The sequence below is a fragment of the Sceloporus occidentalis genome, unplaced genomic scaffold (assembly GCF_023333645.1).
Source record: "Sceloporus occidentalis isolate IW3139 unplaced genomic scaffold, rSceOcc1.0.p SCAF_5, whole genome shotgun sequence".
In the NCBI taxonomy this organism is placed as follows: domain Eukaryota; kingdom Metazoa; phylum Chordata; class Lepidosauria; order Squamata; family Phrynosomatidae; genus Sceloporus; species Sceloporus occidentalis.
In genome coordinates, this window is record NW_028316985.1 from 163,814,329 (window position 1) to 163,835,495 (window position 21,167).

The 21,167-nt window shown below is 38.5% G+C and overlaps 1 protein-coding gene across 1 annotated transcript; it reads left to right on the forward strand.

Annotated features, from left to right (window-relative positions):
* The first annotated feature begins 1,444 nt into the window (after positions 1-1,444).
* INTS12 (integrator complex subunit 12) lies at positions 1,445-17,330 on the forward strand. The gene is made up of 7 exons (XM_089526028.1): positions 1,445-1,616; positions 3,873-4,036; positions 6,748-6,900; positions 9,026-9,213; positions 12,824-12,983; positions 14,363-14,515; positions 16,637-17,330. Exons 2-7 carry the CDS (start codon positions 3,881-3,883, stop codon positions 17,213-17,215), a joined length of 1,389 nt encoding a protein of 462 aa, XP_089382154.1. The 5' UTR covers positions 1,445-1,616; positions 3,873-3,880; the 3' UTR covers positions 17,216-17,330.
* Positions 17,331-21,167: the final 3,837 nt, after the last annotated feature.

Here is a 21,167-nt window from a genome sequence, read left to right on the forward strand (position 1 = left end):
TTGAACAAAGCGAGTCTGATCTCCCCTTGGAAGTCAAGATGGTCATATTGAGGTTGTCATACTTCAGTCACATCACAGATCACTAAAAAAAACACAATAATGCTAGGGAAGGTAGAGGGGAAAAAGGAGAGAAGACCAGAAGAAAGATGGATGGACTCAATCAGGAAAGTCATGTGTATGAATTTGCAGGACCTGAGCAGAGCAGTGGAGGATAGGAGATATTTACAGGGCCACTGTGAGTTGGGAGTGACTTGAGAGTAAAGTTGTTGGAAGTCTAAAAATTACAAATCCTTGGCAGCTAAAGCAGCATCAAATTGCTGTAATTGTGGTGGTTTCTGTTGTTGTGTGCCTTTGAGTCATTTCCAATTTATAGCAATTCACAGAAGCATAAGAGCTGGAAGAGACCACAAAGGCCACCAAGTCCAAACCCCTGTAGTAGGAATAATGTGGTTTGAAATCACTTTAACTGCTGTTTGTTGTTATTGTTGTTGAAAACTTACAGTGACTTTATCAGAGGGTTTTCTTGGCAAGTTTCTTCAGAGAGTATTTGCCATGGCCATCCCCTGAGGTCCAAAACACATTGCAGAAATAATAAACCAGTTCGACACCGCTTTAACTGCCCTGGCTCAGTGCTATGGAATCCTGGGAATTGTAGTTTGTGGTGGCACCAGAGCTCTCTCTGAAAGAGAAGGCTAAATGCTTCACAAAACTACAGTGCCCAAGATTCCTTAGCACTGAAAGCGTTCTCAAACTGGATTATTTCTCCAGTGTGTCTGGGACCCTGAGGCTGAGAGAGTGTGACTTGCCCAAGGTCGCCCAATGGTGTTTTGAAATAAATAAATAAAATATAAATAAAATAAGATAAGATAATAAATAAAATATTTACTTACATTTTATGAATAAAATAATTAAATAAATATAAATAAAATATAAATAATAAAGTAAGACAAGATAATAAATAAAATATTTATTTACATTTTATAAATAAAATAATAAAATATAAATAAATGAATTAGTAATATAGTAAAAATTAAGATAAGATCATAGATAAATAAATAAAATATTTACATTTATCAATAAAATAATTTAAATAAATAAATAAAATAATAAATAAATAAGATAATAAATAAATAAGGGGAATAAAAATAACTGTGATCCAGCACTGATACACACATAAATCTTTATTGAATAAGTTTCCAGACCATTTCAAAGAATACAAGAATACTGAAACCACTGGGCCATTCCTGTGGAATCCTGGGATCTGTAGTTTCACCAGGTCTTTAGCCTTCCCTGCCAAGGAGTGCTGGTGCCTCAAAAAACCCCAACCAATCCCATGATTCTGTAGCTAAAGTGGCGTCAAAACCGGATTATTTCTGCAGCGTGGATGCACCCCCAGTCACAGGAAAAGTGAAACTAAGCCTTCTTCCTCCAGGCTCCTCCCCTTCCTCCGCTCTGTCATGGCCTCCCCTCGTCGCTTCCGGCGGTTGCCAGAAAGAAGAAGAGCAGCCGGTGAGGCGCCGAGGAGGGGGCTCCCTCCATCGCCTCAGAGAGAGACCTCGCTTGGCGGGAAGACGAGGGGCACCTACGGGGTTTCCCAGGCCACTGCCTCTCCTGAGGTAAAGAGAAAAGATTGGTTCTTGTTGTGGAGTGCCTCTGTTTTCAACCACATTGCCGCGCTACACTCATATATATATATATAGCCAAGGAGCTCTGAGACCTCAGTGAACTACAAGTCCCAGAATGCAACTGGAGGCAGTTGCTACGCGGCAGTGCGGTTTAACTGCCTCCCGTTACATTCTGGGACTTGTAGTTCACTGAGGCCTAAGAGCTCCTTGGCTAAGCGTTCTAATGCCCCCTCCTTGAACTACAAGTCCCAGAATGCAACGGGAGGCAGTTAAACTGGAATAGCAACACTAAATAATAATAATAATAATTTATTATTATTATTATTATTTATTCCCCGCTCTAAAGCCAAAAGGATATCAGAACGGCTTACAAATTGTTAATTAGACATTTATATCTATTCATATAAATGTCTTTATATAAGACTGCAGCGAGGTGATCCACCTGTCATGGGCTTTTCTCGCCCCCAAATTGTTCACAGAGGGTTTGCCATGGCCTCCCCCTCCCCCCCCCCCCCGAGGCTGATAATATGTGACTTGTAGCCCAGGGTCAACCAGTCTTGGAATAATTTGGCACAGCTTTAGTGTCCACACTGCAGAAATAATCCGCTTTGAGGCCGCTTTGACTGCCCTGGCTCAATGCTAGGGAGTCCTGGGAATTGTAGTTTCTTGTGGCACCAGAGCTCTCCCTGACTGGGAAGGCTAAATGTTTTTCACAAAACTACAGTTCCCAGAATGCCATAGCATTGAGCCAGGGCAATTAAAGCAGTCTCAAACTGGATTATTTCTGCAGTCTGTTTTGGACTTTTAGCTATGGAATTCTGGGAATTATAGTTTGTCGCAACTCCAGACTGCCATATCAGGTTGACTCCACTTTAACTGCCATAGCTCAGTGATATGGAATCCTGGGAACTGTAGTTTTGTGAGACATTTAGCCTTCTCTGTCAGAGAGCTCTGGTGCCACAGCATCATCCAGAATTCCATAGCATTGGCTTAATCCACACTGCATAAATAATCCGGTTTGATTCTGCTCAATTAGCTGCCATGGCTCAATGCTGTGGAATTCTGGGAAGGGCAGTTTGCTCCGCTCTGGTGCCGGAACAAACAACACTTCCCAGAATTCCATACCATTGAGCAATGGCAGTTAAAATGGTGTGGAGTCAAACCAGATTGTTTTTGTAGTGGGGATGCAGCCATTGAACCAGGGCTGTTAAAACGGTGTCGAAACGGATTATTAATGCAGTGTAGATGCAGCCTAAGGCTGCATCCAAACTGGAGAAATAACCTGGTTTGGCACCACTTTAGCTGCCTTGGCTCAAGGCTATGGAATTCTGGGAGTTGGAGTTTGTTGTGGCCCAGACACTCTGGGCCCCACAACAAACCCCAACTCTCAGAATTCCATAGTCTTGAGCTAGGGCAGTTAAAGTGGTGCCAAACCAAGTTATTTCTCCAGTGTGGATGCAGCCTCAGTGGGGTTTCATGGCCAAGCTGGGAACTGAGTAAAAGTAAACAACTGCAGAAATAAACCAGGCTGACCCCACTTTAACTGCCATGGCTCAATGCTGTGGAATTCTGGGAACCAGAGCTCTTTGACAGAAAAGGCTAAATGTCTCACAAAACTACAATTACTAGAATATCATAGCATTGAACCGTGGCTATTAAAGTGGGATCAACCTGGTTTATTTCTGCAGTGTGGATGCAGCCTCAGAGGTGGTTTTGCCAGTTTCTGTCTCTGAAATATAGCAGCTGGTAGTCTCCCATCCAAGTACTCACCAGGATTGACCCTTTTTAGCTTTTTAGGCTGCATCTGCATTGAAGAAATATTCCACGTTGACACCGCTTTAACTGTCATGGCTCCATGCTGTGTAATTCTGGTTGTTCTAGTGTGTTGTGGCACCAAAGCTCTCTGACAGGGAAATCTGAATGTCTCACAAAACTACAGTTTCCAGCATTCCATAGCATTGAGCCATGACAGTTAAAGCGGTGTCAACCTGGATTATATCTGCAGTGCGGATACAGCCTCAGTCTCTGCTCTTACTTGAATCAGATATGTGTTTTTGTGGGATTGTGCCAGAATGGGATACAGGAGCCTTGCAACCTGTGATTCTATGATTTTATGATTGTAATTCAGTCATAGACAACTGGTCGCCTCCCAAGTATTGTCAGAGTGCATCTCTTTGTGTACATATCTACAGTAGCCAATTGTGGGGGGAATCTGCCTTTTCATTATATCTTTTTTTTCATTTAAAGATGCTACTATGGCTGCTTCTATGAACTTGGAACTTGACCCCATCTTCTTGAAAGCTTTGGGTTTTCTGCATTCCAAAAGCAAAGACTCTGCTGAAAAACTCAAAGCACTGCTTGATGAATCTTTGTCTAGAGGGATAGATTCAAGCTATCGCCCATCACAGAAGGTACTTCCTTTAATAAATAAAATCTATAAGATGTTTTGTACTCTCTCTATCTATCTATCTATCTATCTATCTATCTATCTATCTATCTACACACACACACACACACACACACACCCTAAAACTGAGGTTTGTTTGTCATAATTTTTTTAGAAACAAATTCTAGAGCAGTAAGCATTTGTTTACATTTCTCTCTCTACATTTACAGCCTCATTCAGAGCATGTTTGCTTAGAGTTAAGTTATTTAAGTAACTTTAGTGGAGTAACTTTCTCATGCTTACAGCTGAAGCCTTAGAATTCTATTCTGAATAATTGGAGTCTGTAAAATAGAGGTTGGCAAGCACTAGTCTGTGAGCAGTGTGCGTGTCCCAAGAAGGCAACTGAGAAAAAAGTAGTGGTACTATGTGCCATATCCCTTTAAAATAAAATACAGGAAAGGTGTTGTTGAATGGCTGTCCAGCCACCAGAAATCTGACATTCTGGAAGTCAAGTTTAATATTGCTGCTGGTGTGCATGTGTGCCTGCCTTTAAGCTGCCTGTTACGGTAACTTATGGCAGCCCCATAGATTTCATAGGGTTTTCTTAGACAAGGAACACTCAGATATTTTGCCAGTTCTTTCCTCTGAAATATACCCTACAGTGTCTTGTTTCATTGGTGGTCTCCCATGCAAGTGCTAACTGGGGCTGATCCTTCCTAGCTTCCAAGATCAGACGGGATCTCGTGCCTTTAGAATATTTAGGCTCCTCACATCTTAATTTAGAACAAGGTTAGAGACCTGTAACCTTCTTCAAGTTGGACTACAGCTTCCATCATCATTGGCCATCAGTGGGGCTGATAGGAGCTGAGATTTCAAACAAGATGTGACGAGGGACACACACACAAACTTCCCATTTTTGATTTGGAGACAAACATCTCTGATATCTTTCAACATTTTCTATTACTGAAGGGTGCATTTACAAAGGAACTACAAAATCATTGTTTCAATGCAAAATAAAACAATTCTTCCTCACAAAAAGACTGTTTTCCATACAAAGCTATTCAAAACTGTATGGTTACCTGTCCAAGCAATATCCAACCTATGGATTAAGATTCAGTTTGTTTGCCTCTCATCCAGTCCACAACAGCAGACACTGCTTTAGCACCAAGACAGTTTCCTTGGAATCATATGGAGAGATAGAGTTGCATGTCATCAGCATACTGGTAGCACCGTATCACAAAACTCTGGAGAACCTCTCCCACTGGTTTCACATAGATTACACAGCTCCCTTGATGCAACAGCTTCACTGGCTGTTGGTCTGTTTCTGGGCACAATTCAAAGTGCTGGTTATGACCTTTAAGACCCTCATGTCTCAGGCCTGGGTTATTTGAAAGAGCTTATTCTTCCTTACGAACCAGCCTGTGCTCTGAGATCTGTTTGGAAGGCCCTTCTCTCTGTCCCACCACCCTCACAGGTACATCTGCTGGCAACATGGAACAGTTCTTTTCAGTGGCTACCCCCAGGATCTGGTGCTCCCTTTCACAATAAGTTAGACTGGCACCCTCCCTGCTATCTTTTCACAGACAAGTAAAGACTTTTGTGTTCCTACAGGAATTCGATGAACAATGATATATGACTCATCTTACACAATGCACTGGATATTCCTAATCAATGTGCCTGTGTGTGTTTATTTTAATATGTGCTTTAATCTGGTTTTAATTTTTTATGATAGTTTAGTTGTTTTAAATCCATTTTTTTGAAATGGAATAAAACATTGCTCCCAGATTTAAAGGCTAGCTCTCATTTAAAAAAAAAATTACCTGTACCTTAATTGTTTCATTTGTAATGCAGAATTTGTTTATAATTATTATCATCTCTATCTATAGTAAGTATGTTTGAAAGCACAGAAAACAATAGGACGAATAGATCTTTGCTTGTGTTTATAATATGCAACTGTAATGTAATACATGTGTTACATATATTTTGAAAAAGTATAAAATAATCCCTGTGAAGGGACAGTGGTGTTTTTTTTTAATTCAAAGCTCTCTTAAGTGTGTAAGTGGCCTTTTGAGTCAGATAGGCTTCCTATAATTGTACACTAATTGTAGACTTCCCTAACGTGTATAATGCATCTCACATCCTCATTTTCTTTGTGTTAACTTGTGAGAACTTTGTCCTAAAGATATAGCTTATAAATACTCTGAAAAAAGAAATATAGATCCTTAAACAAAGTGATAGGAAGTTAATCCCGTTAATAGTGTCTCATCCAGGAGTGCACAATGTTTCTCTCATTTGCAGCATCTGGACTGTAGCAGGATTGCCAGTAATTTCAGTAGATATGCAGATACCACTTTCACTATCTTCTATAAGAAGCATATTTAGGAATGGGTGGCAAGTGGCCTACACCAGTAATACTCAGATTAGTAGCCCATGGACTGGTGCCAGTCCCTGCTGAGTTTCCAGGAAAGAAAGAAACACTTATACCAATGGTCTCAAATGTGGCATTGGTCCCTGTCAATGGCGGGGGAAATTATTGCCAGTCCCCCATTTCAGATAAATTGAGATGCACTGGCCTATATTGTTCTCGCAGTGGATCTTGCCTCTCCTTCCTTTGTTTAGTCATATGAGAGGATTACATTTTAAGTTATGTGTTGTTTATTTAATTTTATGATCTCAGAAATAGCAACAGTCTCCAGCATTACATTTAATGTAACATTTTTGTTCTACTTTACTCAGGAAGTAGATCAACCTAAAGTATCTATTGCAAAACCAATTTCTGTTAAACAAGACATTAAGACTTCTTCAAGCCTCCCTACAGGTGGCAATAATGGCAAACCCACTGTGGCCGAAAAGGTGAAAAAGGAAATGGAAAAGCGATCTGCTGATAAAGTAAGTTTCATTGTTAGACTGAAATCATTATTAGGGGGATTTGAAATGTATTGTTTCTTTCTTGAGTGGCGTTAATCCATAAGTACCAATGCATTTTGTTTGCTAGCTGTGTTTTACCATATGTTACTCAGTTAATTGCTGTCTGCTTTCAAAACTATGAGCTGCACACTTTCTTCTCTGCACAGGCCATTTAGTTCAAAGGGTTCCCTTTTCCTGTACATGTTACTTAGATCCTTCTCAGTGCTGCGTGCTGATAAGGAAGCATGTTAATTCTGCTTAGTCTTTGTTTATTTCATCTCCCTTTTCGATTTCATTTTACTCACCATTTTTTTAAAAACTACTTGGCTGCAGGGCTTCTATTTAATGCAAAGCTCTAATTGAATCCTTCTCTTGTTGGAATGGAAGAGTGATAGCCCTGGAAGCCCTTGTTCAAATCTTAGCTCAGTCAGTGCAGTCACATGGGTGACCTTAGATTGCAATGAGAAACGTGGACCAAAGGCAACAGAATTTTCACCTCTCCCAATCCTCTCCTCTTGCCAAAATGTGGTGAAAGCCCTGCATGATTTGGGTCCAGACTGTCTGAATAACTCTGAGGAAAAGCAGGCAGTGCACCAGGAGCTTCCAAAGTGACCCGCTGCCACATCCCAATCTAGCCGCCACCAGGAGCCGGATTATTCCAGCTCCTTTATGATCCGGTTCAAAGGACCAGATTGCAGCACCAGAGCAGCTTCCAGCTGCTTTGGGCGTGTGTCTAAACGCAATGCCCTCAAAGTGCCTGGAAGCTGCTATTTTTGGCCTATGCATTTCGGGCCTGTTTCTCCCTGTGTATCCCATCCAGGTTTTAAGATCTTTGGGAGGAGACTTTGTCTAGGTTCCACCACTATGATAAGCATATCTGAGAGCCTTTTCAACGGCTGCTATGAAACTCCAACCTGTAAGAAGTTTGGTTGACATTCCTTTTTTTCTGCTAGCAAACAAAGGAGTCAAACAGATGTGCCAAAAGAAGCGGTTTCAGGCTGCTTGGGGGGTGTGGCGTTTAGATGGCACACGCCTCCAAAGCAGCCAGAAACCGCACCATGGCTGCTCTAACAGAGGAAGAGCTGGACTGAAAAGAAGCGGAAATAATCTGCTCTAAGCCAGAAGGTGCGTACGGTCAACCCTACATATAAACTCCCCGATGTGAGACCAAAGGGGCATTCCATCCTAATCCTAATCCTAAAGTTGCTTATAAATACACCAGTGCAGGTGCGCATTTAAAAAGAACAGAGCTGCAGTCTTTAAGCGGTGAGGATGGCAATGCAAAAAAAGGGAAAGCATGACATCTCCAACAGCTATAAGTACAACATACACAAACCAAAAAGTCCAAGACGGGGCATGGGGTGAGGGGGGGTGAAGGAGCGTGTGAGAGGGGCATGATTGTGGATTACCAGTGTTTTACTGGGCACACCTTTGCTCCAAGACTCATGTAAGTTGCTGACCCCCCTTTCAACCTTAAACCATTACCTCTCAACCTTTGTAATGTGGCTATTAATACTGTTCTGCTTTACATACAAGTGTAACAGAAAAGTATGCATAGTTCTTATAAAAACAAAATACTTTGAATATGTCAGGAAACATATTTTGTTATTATTAACTAAATGTGGTATTGCTTAACACATCTGAAAACTTGTTGATACATTTAGTACTGAAAATTATTTTACAAGTTACAGTTGCAAAACATGAATAATATATGTAGTCTTTGGATCTTAAGATCCATAATGGGCACAGATCAGGTTAATATTAAACATTAAACAAATTGGAATTTGCTAGAAGAAAACCATTGCATTGCATCTTTCAGATGCAATAAACAAAAAACCAAATTGTTGAGATTTTAATTTGTCGATGCATTTTTGTTCTCATCACAATGATAATAAATTGATTTCCCATTATTTCTGAACTATAATATTCATAACCTTTACATTCTGCTTAATTAGATATATTGAGATTATTGAGTATAATAACATTCATTAATAACATTTTAGTTTGCATGGTAGTATTTGTTGTTTTTCATTTCTAAACTTCTTTCCTATTTACATTCTCAAAGCTTCAACATTTTCACCATCAATCTGTTCATATGATTTAATAGATAAAACTGGAAATAAGTGAAGGAGTTGACATTCCAAAGAAACCAAGACTAGAAAAGCCAGATACTCGTTCTTCTCCAATCACGGTGCAGACGAGTAAAGATTTGGCCATGGCAGACCTGTCTAGTTTTGAAGAAACCAGTGCTGATGATTTTGCCATGGAGATGGGTCTGGCTTGTGTTGTTTGCCGGTGAGTTGTATAAAATGTTGTTTTTGCAACAGTGTTGACAACTAGCAGCTGATCATTTGTTGTCCCTTCTAAACATTAGTGGATTGTTATCCCTTAGATTTATTTCTTGGAAACATGCTCACATTACATCACAACATTTTTCTGTAGATTTCCTAATTTCAAAATTTATAGGACAATAAAAGGGCACCCCGGGAAGTGAATTCTATGGGTCCGTTTTGCAGCCCCCAAAGAGCTTGACCTCCCCCCCTTTTTTAAAAAAAATTGCTGTTTCTTTCAGTCAAAATATCCCACAAAAGCACCTAGTGCCACAAATTCATGATTATTTGGATCCTCTTACCAGCACCTCAAACTCACAAAACCTCCCAAAGTGAAGAAAAACAGCCTTTTAAAAGAAGAACATTAAACCCTTGACCCCTTTGCAATTGTACATCCCTTCTTTAATAAACTGAAGCAAATTCTTCATTTAGGTCAAAAGTTCTATCCTCTTTAACTACAAATATTACAGTGCCTTAGATTTATATAGTCTGTGTATAATATACTGCATACCTTACCACTTAACTTTTTTTCATGGTGTCTGTGACTTGCATATTTGGCTCACATTGCACTTGCACCGACCATCTTCAGAAATTTCTAGACCTGATTGATCTTTGTCGTAGGAATTCCCATCACACTTGATCTATTGCCTGTGCTGCGAACATTCTGCAGGTCTTTTTTGGCTGCTGCAACTGAAGCAGAAGCATGAAAACCTCTTCCTTTTGGAGACGAAGTGGCATGTTTAAAAACCTTGACTTCTTTTGGCTTTCTCACTCTCTCTTTTTTCTTTTTCTACCCACCTTTCCCTACTTTTTTATCTTGGATAAACTTTTCCTCTTGCTAGTTCATGCACCTAAAGTATCACATGTTGATAGCCAATATCTAATGCCAGACATAACCTCATCCCATAACGAGTTAGGTGATCCCCATCACAATAGGAGAAGTCTACTTATGTCTACTACAATGGGACAGACACTCTTATACACATCCTGAGAGGCTAGGATCAAGAACCTATTATTAGCCTTGTTTACTTTCATCTAAAATGCATTATGGACCTTGATTATACTGTATGCTAAAAATATGATATATGCCCTCAAAGTTCTTCACAATCCAAACAGCAGTCCAGGTACCATTGACTTTGAATCAAGCAATTTTCCCGTTTGCCAGATATGTTGACAATTGAAAACATTATCTCAGGGCTCCTCATTCCTGAAGAAATTCCTCCATATCCCATTTTAGAAAAGCAGATAGATTCTAACAATGTCTTCCCCAACCTCTGCATCCTTCATCATGCAACTTCCCATTGGTACAGCTATAACCTTTGACAGGGGATTGAGTCTGACAACTTGGCATTCTATAACATCAGATGTGTGGGTCTTTAATATTAAGTACAGAAGTTATGTCATTGAGTTCAGTATTCCTCTACCAGTGGGAAGCATTTGCTCTACAACTCACTTGGAGGCTCTTCCAAAAGTGATAACCACCATTTTTACCAAGGAGCCATAAAACCTATGTCAGAAAAATATTAAAGATTGTAACTTTATTGCACATGTTAAGCACTTTAATTTGTTTCAGTGGCACTTTGGAAGTTCGCAAAGCATTTCATTGACATTAGGGAATCCATACTAACTAGAGGCATTACTCTACCAGCAGCAGAATGAATACAAATATGGGTCACTGTGGCTTATATGGCAAGAAGATATGAAAGATATGTTGTGTTTAACAAATGTTTCAAATCTAAATATTCAAAAGCAAATATTCAAATTGCAAATCACACTTAATCATATCAAAATGAAGGATTAATTGGTCCATGTACACCTTTCAAAAATTCTACTAAATTGTATCCACTAAAAGTTGATATTCTTTCTCTTTTAATGAAGTCATAAAACTACTTTTCTGGAACATGGCCACATAGCCCGAAAAACCCACAAAAAATATGGATGCTGGCCATGAAGGCCTTTGACTTTACTTTGTTTCTATTTCAAAAAGCAGCTTAGCTTGAAATGAGGCTCTGAACATTTTTGTTCATATATTCCACTTGGTTTCTAGCCATCATCATTGTACATAGTGTTTAAAATACGAAGATTAAACTGTTTCCTTGTATGATATCATTGGAAGATCTTCACTTTTTCTGATCCAGTTTATTATTTTTTAAAAGTCCATAAACTGTATTTTGGATTTAAAGCTGCAGTATCAGTGGTGCTTTCTCCTGAGTAAATCTGCTTGGAATTATATACCATATGGTCCAAGATTTCTGCTTTTTTCCTATTTTCTTTTAAAAAACCAGTCTTTTTTTAAAAAAATAACTGTTCTTGAAGCCATCTGGCCAATACCTCCAGTCTTTATTTTTCTATTAAGTAAAAGAACTGCATACTTCTTTCCCCCAACCATTTGCAAATAGAGTTTCCATGGTTACCTACATACCTGTACTATAAGGCTATGTGGAAGAGCAGCCTAGCAATTAAATTTGTCATCTCAAAGAAGTAATCATTAGGGAAATAAAATTTGGCTAATATGAAGACATATTTCTATTCACAAGTAGTCATTGAATTGTTATTTATACATTTTTTCCAGCAGAAGTCCAAACATTCTTATTTTTACTCTAATTTTATGCCTTTAATATATAATTGCAGGAGTAACATTTTTTGCGCCATCAGCTTTTATCTAGACCTAGTAGTCCCCAAACTTTTTCAGTCTACCGCCCTCTTTCCTTTTGAGCAGCAACCTTAGCGCTCCCTGCAGCCCATTTTTTTTAACATTAAGTCTACTGTTCTTTCCATGTAGTCATTCTGGTCCCATGACCACAGAATCATCTCTGACAATACTGGCTCTCTTGGCTTAGTAACGGAGATGAGCACCACTCTCTACAGTCGGACATGCCTAAACAATCTTGTCAAGGGAAAATATTTATCTTTACTACTGCAAATTCAAAACAGCCAATCTTGGCACCCAGTCATCTTGGAAGCAGCAACCAAGTAGCTGGCTGAGCAGTGGCCAAAAAGCTTCTCGCTTGTGCCAGCCTTGCGGCTAAGGCCAGCACAGGTGAGAGGCTTCTTGGTTGCTGTTTGGCTGGCCCCCTTTGTGCCCTGATATCTTGGTCACAGCAACTGAGCAGCTGGCTGGCCAATGAATATCGATGCAAAGATTTAAAATACACATATACTCAAATAGCATGGTTATTCTTTAAACTATGTGCGCTACCAACCATGTGGTTTGCACACTAGATTCTGTGCTTGGGGGCCCTGTATTTATGATGGACATGGATCAATATGTAGCAAGCCCACTGTTAGTGTCTGTTGGAAGACATCTACCATGCATATTCTGTACTTTTCCTTTTCCTTTTTTCTTTTTGTCCAGTTTCAGACATTCTTGTAAATTTCTTATAATTGTGTTAGCTTTGAGGGTTTTGCTCCAGGTCGTCACATGGATAGGCTCTGTAAAGACAAACTTGTTATGGTCTAAACTTTGCCTGTTGTCTAAACTTCCAATGGTCTAAACATGTATAGACAAACTGGCTATGGTCTAAACTATTTCAAGAAGTGATACTGATTTGGGATGAAAACAATTTGCTTCACAGACAAATGACTGTTACTTCGGGGAATCCATTAGTTGAGTGTCAAGAATGTCATAATCTGTACCACCAAGATTGCCACAAGCCTCAAGTAACAGACAAGGAGATGAATGATCCTCGCCTTGTGTGGTATTGTGCTCGATGTACCAGGCAAATGAAAAAAATGGTAAGTTCTTTTCTGCAATCATTCCTGGATTAAGAGAAATATAATTAGATCTAACTAAGAAAAGAATTGAGATCCAATATGGTGTAGTGGTTTGAGCACTGAACTATGACTCTGGAGATCAGGGTTCGATTCCCTGCTCAGCCATGGAAATCCACTAGGTGATGAGCGAGTCACACACGCTCAGCCACAGAAAACCTTGTGATAGATCCACCTTAGGGTCACCATATCTAGTTTAATAAATATCAATCTAGATTAATATCACTGATTTAATAAATATATGATCAGTTAAATCCCCTCCTCTGTGGACAAAAGTCATGAACCAATTGTTTTCTCAATAAGGGAGTGACAAATATTGAGCCAGAGTGAGCATCTTTAACACATCTTTAATAAAAGATGAGATTTCTCTTGCATCTCTTTTGTCTTGGGCACATGTCTTTATTTTTATTTGATTTGTTTGTTGATTTCCCAATGGAAAGGATTTGCAGTTCTTGTAATACCAAAATTTGGTTAGTAGAAACCTATGCAAGGCCTTAAAAATATGATGAAAGAATAATTCAAAGAACAGTTTTATTCTTGCATTTCCCATTTAAAATTGTACTACTTAACTTAGATGATAATGTGTGGTAAAACATCTCTTTTGACAGAAATACAAAAAAACTAACGTTTTCCCATAGATTGTACTGCCATCAGTGTAATATTTTTGTAACATCCACTATTTTAAATGCTTACTTTATAAACTAATAGTTTATTCTCATTTGTTGTATTTGTTTTCCACATTAGGAATCAATTCTTGCTACATGATGACTTTTTCTGTCAATATGACAATAAATATTTAACAGAATTCACTTTTTCGAAAATTCCTGTTTCAAGTATCCATTGGCTAAAAATTTCTACCTATCTCACTTGTTCTTTCCCTTTCTTTAGCAGTCTGTTTTCATCAGACTTAAACTCCCAATGCAATAATTCCCATGCAGATTCAAATTTCACACATATCCTTATTTTGACTTCTATCATATTGACTCTTTCTGAATCTAATTTCTATGTGCTACTTGGGTCCAAAACACTGCAGAAATAATCCAGTATGAGACCACTTTAACTGCCCTGGCTCAATGCTAGGGAATTATGGGAACAGTAGCTTTCAGAAACATTTAGCTTTCTCTGTTGGACAGCTCTGGTGCCACATTAAACTACAATTCCCAGGAATCCCTAGCACTGACTCAAGGCAGTTAAAGTCTGAAAATGGATTATTTCTGCTGTGTGCTTTGGATCTTACTTACAGGTTCAGCAGATAGCCTTAGCTATGATATTGCTAAGATTTTTAGTTTTGATTTAATTTCTTTTTAAATGTTAATATGGGAGTATGTATGTAATTCACACAGGCTCAGAAAACACAGAAGCCTTCCCAGAAACCAGCCCCTGCTGTAGTTTCGGTAGCTCCAGTTGTGAAAGATCCACTCATAAAGAAACCAGAAATTAAGCAAAAGTTGGAGACTACACCAGCCTTCCTAGCATTTAAGAGGACAGAGGTCAAGGTGCTGTACATAAAATATTCTCTGGAAATTTTTTTGTCATTGTTGTTGTATTTTATGCAAAAGTAAAATCCAAAATTAATACACTTTTATTCCATACTTAGTTTTCTGTCTTGCATATCTTGGTTAGGTACTAGTCCTCGGTAAAACATTTTATTGTAGAAAAATATTGTTCAAAATGCACTAAAATGGTTTGAACTGTTAGCTGTTTTTCTAGTAATTTGTCATAAATAATCTGCATTCTTTCTAGCAACAGATAAAGTGTAATAATAATTTCATGTCTATAAGGTTTTGAATGTTCCTTCCATTTACTCAAAACAATGAAATATCTGGTAAGTACTTATATTGAGATTTTTAACCAACTCTATCTTGGATTGGTATATAGGAATAACAATTAAAAGTTGTTTTGAAGAACATAAATAATTAGTTTCTTCTTTGTTTTCTCCTTAAAACTAGGTTAGCTAATAAAATAATTCATAAGATTATTATTTCATTTTCTTTTGTTTTTATATCCTGCCTTTCACCCAAGCAGGATTCAAGGCCACTCATAACATGAATTAAAGCAATGTACAGGAATTACACCAGATTAGTATAATGGTTTGAACATTGAACTACAGTTTTGGAGACCAGAGTTCAAATCCTTTCTCAGCCATGGAAATCCACTGGTTGACCTTGGACAAGTCACACTCGCTCATCCTCAGAGGAAGACAAAAGCAAGCCACTTCTGAACAAATACTGCCAAGAAAACCTCATGATAGATTTGCCTTAGTGTTGGCATAAATTGTAAATGACTTGAAAGCACACAACAAACAGGAATTAAAACCTGATAAAAGAGTTAACAACATTTAGAGCCAGAGTGCTATAAGGATATGACTAGGACTCAGGGAAACCAAAATTCTGATCACCACTTGGCCATGGAAATCCACCAGGTGGCTTTAGGCAATTCACACTCTCTCAGCCTCAGGATAACACAATGACAAACTCCCTTTGAATCAATCTTGCCAAGTAAATACCATGAGAAGTTGGAAGAGGCTACAAGGGCCATCCAGTCCAACCCCCTACCATGCAGGAAATCTAAATCAAAGCATCCACATTGACAGATGGCCATCCAGCCTCTGCTTAAAGACCTCTAAGGAAGGAGACTCCTAATGTCCAAGGGAGTGTGTTCCACTGTCGAACAGTCCTTACTGTCTGGAAGTTCCTCCTAATGTTGAGGTGGAATCTCTTTTCCTGTAGCTTGCATCCATTGTTCCAAGTCCTGTTTTCTGGAACAGCAGAAAACAAGCTTGCTTCCTTCTCAATATGACATCCCTTCAACAGGGCTATCATATCACCCCTTAACCTTCTCTTCTCCAGGCTAAACATCCACAGCTCCCTAAGTCATTCCTCATAGGGCATGGTTTCCAGACCCTTCATCATTTTAGTCGCCCTTCTTTGGACATGCTCCAGTTTCTCAACATCCTTTTTGAATTGTGGTGCCCAGAACTGGACACAATATTCCAGGTGGGGTCTGACCAAAGCAGAATAGAGTGGCACTATTGCTTCCTTTGATCTAGACACCTTAGGATTGCCATATGTCAGAAACAACTTGAAGGTACACAACAATGCCATATGCTGCCATATTAAAATGTCAGTACTTTAATACAATGTATTATTTATTGTTATTTTGTTTAATTTATATTTTTTTCTCCCAACATGGAACCCAAAACAGTGTAAATTGTTCCTTACTGTCTATTGAACAAGCATCAATGGCTAAGGAATACATTGTTAACATATCATAGTACATAAAATATGGGCTATGGAAACCATTACTTTTTTAAAAAATTGTCACAGCTGGTTGTGATTTCAGTGAAAAGGATCTGTTCTTAGAATTCATCTAGTAAGCTGAATGTGAACATGAGATTATACCTTCTTACATTTATTTAGTTCTTAGGAAAGAAGAAAAATTGTTATTGCCTTACCTGTGAATTAAAAGATACACCAGGATAATTTTTTTTTAATCAGGGTAACTTGAGATAAAATACTAATTTTTACTAAGGTAAGAATGTGAAACACATGGCCAGCCCATTATTCATGCTGCTTTATGTTGTGACTAATGTAAGGCTTGTCTCTGTTTTATTTTAGACTTCAGCTACAATATCTGGTAACTCAAGCGGTGCCAATGTCTCTTCTTCCTCAACAAGTGGCCTTACAGGATGGGCAGCTTTTGCAGCAAAAACTTCCTCTGCAGGTCCATCAACAGCCAAGCTGGGATCTACAACCCAGAGCACCAGTGGCAAGCCTGCTGCAGTCTCAAGTAATCAGAAGCCTGTAGGTTTGTCAGGGCTGGCATCTGCTAAGGCAGGGCTAGGGTCAAAAATAGCATCTCCTAATAGCAGCACAAGCCCTGTCCAGGTGAAGCCCCTGCCACCTCTCACACTGGGGAAAACTGGTCTTTGTCGTTCAATAAGCAGTGACAATGTAAGCAAAGTCGGGCTTCCTAGTCCAAGCAGTTCAGCCCCAGGTAGCAGCCAAGCTGCAGGTGGAAATGGAAGTGGTGGAGCAGGAGGCAGTGGTGGGAGTAGCAGCAGTAAATCAAGTACAGAATCTGGTAATCAGTCCCCGTCTCTGAAAGGTCCTACTTCTCAAGAATCACAGCTTAATGCTATGAAAAGATTACAGATGGTCAAAAAGAAAGCCGCGCAAAAGAAGTTAAAGAAGTAATACAGATAAGATGACATAACAGAACTATTTAACAAACTCTTCTGTCTTTGAAGCACAAAATGTCTTTAAACTCTAGCCTCAGTTGGAAAAAAAGTAATAAATTCAATTAACAACATTTAGATGTCTTTATTTAGCGATAGTAGCTGGGATGTGTGTTATATTGAATTTTCAAATACTTTATTCTGAAAGTATTTTAGGCCTACAGGATTATATCCAAAGGTATTATTTGGCTATAACCTGGTGAAATTTTTATCTTCTTTTTTGCACAAATGTCCAGTCCAGTTCTTTGACTCTGCTTATACAAGCACTTTCATAACTCATTAAAGGTTCATTACAGTAGTTGTTACGCTAGCTGTTTGCTGTTACACAGTTGCCAGCAAAGCACACTTTACCCTTTTCATGTTATCACTATGCTGGGCACAAATAACTGAAGCTTAAACCAGAAATGTTTATACAAATGTATATACAAGCTACCAATGTGGCATATGGCAGAGTGGCGAGAGAGCTAGTTGTTAATATTCTTTTAAATTCACTATCAGATACAAACTATAATAAGGAAACAGTTTTTCCTTAGAAAGATATAAGAGTTTCCTTGTAGACTCTGACGATCTGTGGGTTACTTGCCAAGGATTTTTTTTTTTAAAAAAAACTTCTATACAAAAGGTTCTTATTACATACAAGGAGGGAAAATGACTACATTAGTCATAAATTTCTGTAAACTGACCAAACATCCAGTGATAAGTCCATTTGTAAATTTTGTCAATACATCTTTCTTCCAAATGTTGCAAGCACTGCAAGATCTTCCATCCATTGGGTCACAAGTGGAGGAAATTATCTCTCCAGTAATGAAGTAGTGATCTTTTAACAGTCATAAGGGTGCAAAAATTCACTCCCATTGGCCAATTGTTAATTTCCAAGAAAATAATTCAAAAGAACATGCATGTCCTTGAATATCAAGGAATTTTCCAATACCATATTTACTCCTGTGACTCCTTCCAAATACAGCTACCATGAGATAACTCCAAAATGTTAATAAAGCATTAGGAGTATTACATCAACAGTGTGCTGATTTAGAAAGCCCTTAACAGACATTGTGGTGACCAATACGTCTGAAAGAGCAATTTCTACTATATAAGATGCAGTCAGAGATCTAGTGTCATACCATTTATAGATGTTAAAACCAATGGCCATTGATTAGTCAGAATAGGGTATTCCAATGCTCTATTCCATTCTTGCTGTAAACCTTGTGTGTCATTTTTATTTATTGATAACAGAAATGTATGCATGTAAATTGTTGGCTTGGGTATGTGGTTGGTCTCAGTGTCTCTATTATTAAGGTAATCTCAGATGCACTTAAAGCTGCAGTACCAAAATCTAGATTGCAACAAATACTTCAGTTATAAATATTGTCATTTAACTGATAGAGGTAAACTGCTTGGGCTAAACTGAAAAGGGCAAAAGCTCATCAACACCAAATATCTGGTTTAAGGTAACAATCCCATTATCTGCCCACACCTTCCATAAACGTAGTTCCTTACCAATTTTCAGATAAAATCAATTTGAGCATATGGGTCAAATTGCAGTTGATGAGATGGTATTCTCTGCTACACAGTTCTAACCAGTGAAATTGCCGGAAAAATACTGCCCTTTTTAAAAATAAAATGAGAACAAAGGACTATCCATTTAAATAGAGGTGCCAGAAATGAAGACTCTAAGACTGACTATGATGGATTACTTACTTTCAGTGGTTATGCCTCAAAATTAATACAAGATAAAATATACCCTTGATGGTATGTAAGAAGATTTGGAAGGCCAAACCTTCCCTCTTTGAGTGGAAACCTTTTCATGAAATTCTAGAAGAATCCCAGTGGACGGGGCCTGTGCCCCTGCCTGCATCCTGGCCGGGCGTCCTCTAATCCTCCACGTGGGAAATAAACTTTGCCAACTCCAGAAGTGTAATGCAGTCAAACTTTACTATGTTTCAACACAACAGCAAACAGTTTTCCCCAACGTCCCCACACCAACAAAGTTATCCCTCGACACTGAACTCAAAGCTCGTCTTCAACCAACCTGGTTCGGGGAGCAAGACACTTTTCCTGGGGCTCACGCTCTGATTTGTCCCACTCCATAGAAACTGGGGCTTGCTCCCAGCATTCCCCCTTCGGGTCCCACCGCTCCTTTTCCAGGGTGCCACCTTCTTTCTTCCTCCACTTCCCCTGGGGATACCTGAAGTCTCCCTCCTCCTTGGTGTCCCACAGCTTCACCTCTATGTGTGGGCCCACTCATACTAACCCGTGACAGCCCTGCAGAGACACTGGTCGTCCTTCTCTCCTGGGACTTCGAAACGCCTTTCCTTCTACCAACCGCCTCTCCATGCCCAAGTCTTCCGTGTCTCTCCTTCCACTCCACGCTCAGCTCTCCCTCCACTTTTAGATACGCCCCTTGGGCTCTTGACTCCGCCTCCATCTCCACCCCTGGGTCCTCCTCCCTCATCCACCCCCACCTCACTACTATCTCCTAAGCAATATGTTTAGTTTTGAAAATACTTGCAAGGTATAAGTAGAGGAATTCCATGTACAACATAAATAAATCTAGATACAATATTCCTTTTAATTGTTTTACCTTTACCTTGGCTTTAAGCCCACTGATCTAAAATTTATGCAATATCTTTCATCACCTTACTTACATCAAAATTAATCATCTGAGATAAGTCTATACAGAGAATTATAACCAACAAAGCAATAGAATTTGGGCAATATTGAAACTGCTATGGTTTAAATATGCTAGAGTCTGTCTTGTCTCCCACTGGTAGTATTTCTGACTTTGACCAGTTAACTGGATATTTTACACTGGAAGATAATCTTGAATTTTATTTATTTAAATCAGACTAATTAAGTAGTAAAATTATGGTGGAGAAATGGGTGGAATGTGTAGAAAGTAATTGCTATATAAATGGGATGGGATGTGTAGAAAGTAAATGCTATATAAAAGAGACAATTAGGAAAATACAAAAATGTTAAAGGTCTTTGTTAAAAATTCCTGTCTTTCCATTTCAGTCTTTTGCATACATTTTATGTTATGATAATATCTGGAAACCTGATTTATTTTGTTTGAAGTGGCAGCTGAGGTGGTTCAAAGACAAACAACATTTAGATAATAAATATTTATAAAAATATGTATTTATTAGGTAATTTAAAAACAAATATCTTCAGGTCACTTATACATCTGTAGCTACAGTTCACAATAATAAAACTTTAGTTGGGAAACAACCTAAAGGCACACTACAACAACATAGAGCTTTTGTCATTACAAGTTTTACAGTTGTAACAATTAAGCCTTTTATTTGTGTTTTGTTAAAGCTTTTTCAATGTCAAGGCATTCTTTTTTTATTAAAAGTGAAATCGCACAAAAAGGTTGGAGTACAAACGAAGAATAATAATAAATTATTCTGTGCTCAGTAGATTCTTCATATTTCATCAAAATAAGAAAATATATACAGATATTACTTTGCAAAGATCAAAAGTGAATGTGATTCATAATATTTTGATGTCAACATTTGAAATTATTCTGCAGCACATAATGCAACATTGAGAACAACTACTGCAACTCTGCTGATCAGAGCTGGAATATTGTTCATTGTTCCTATTCACTTCAGCAGGACTCCATCTTGTACAATTAAATAGAATTTAAATGGAAGAAACAAGTACTATAACCCCAAAGGTAACCTTCAGTACAAAGTGATGTATCATGACCCCATTTACTTAGAATGTTTGTACTATAAGTTTGCATTGCTGGATTCCACGAGGGCTTGTATTTTTATGACAAACAAACTTTTTAGGACTTTCCCATATTTTGTCATTTGCGGAAATGATAGATAAACTACATATTTGGAATTTGCTTTCCACAATTTGGAAATTAATAGGAGCTCCCAGAATCTGCACACTCTATCAAA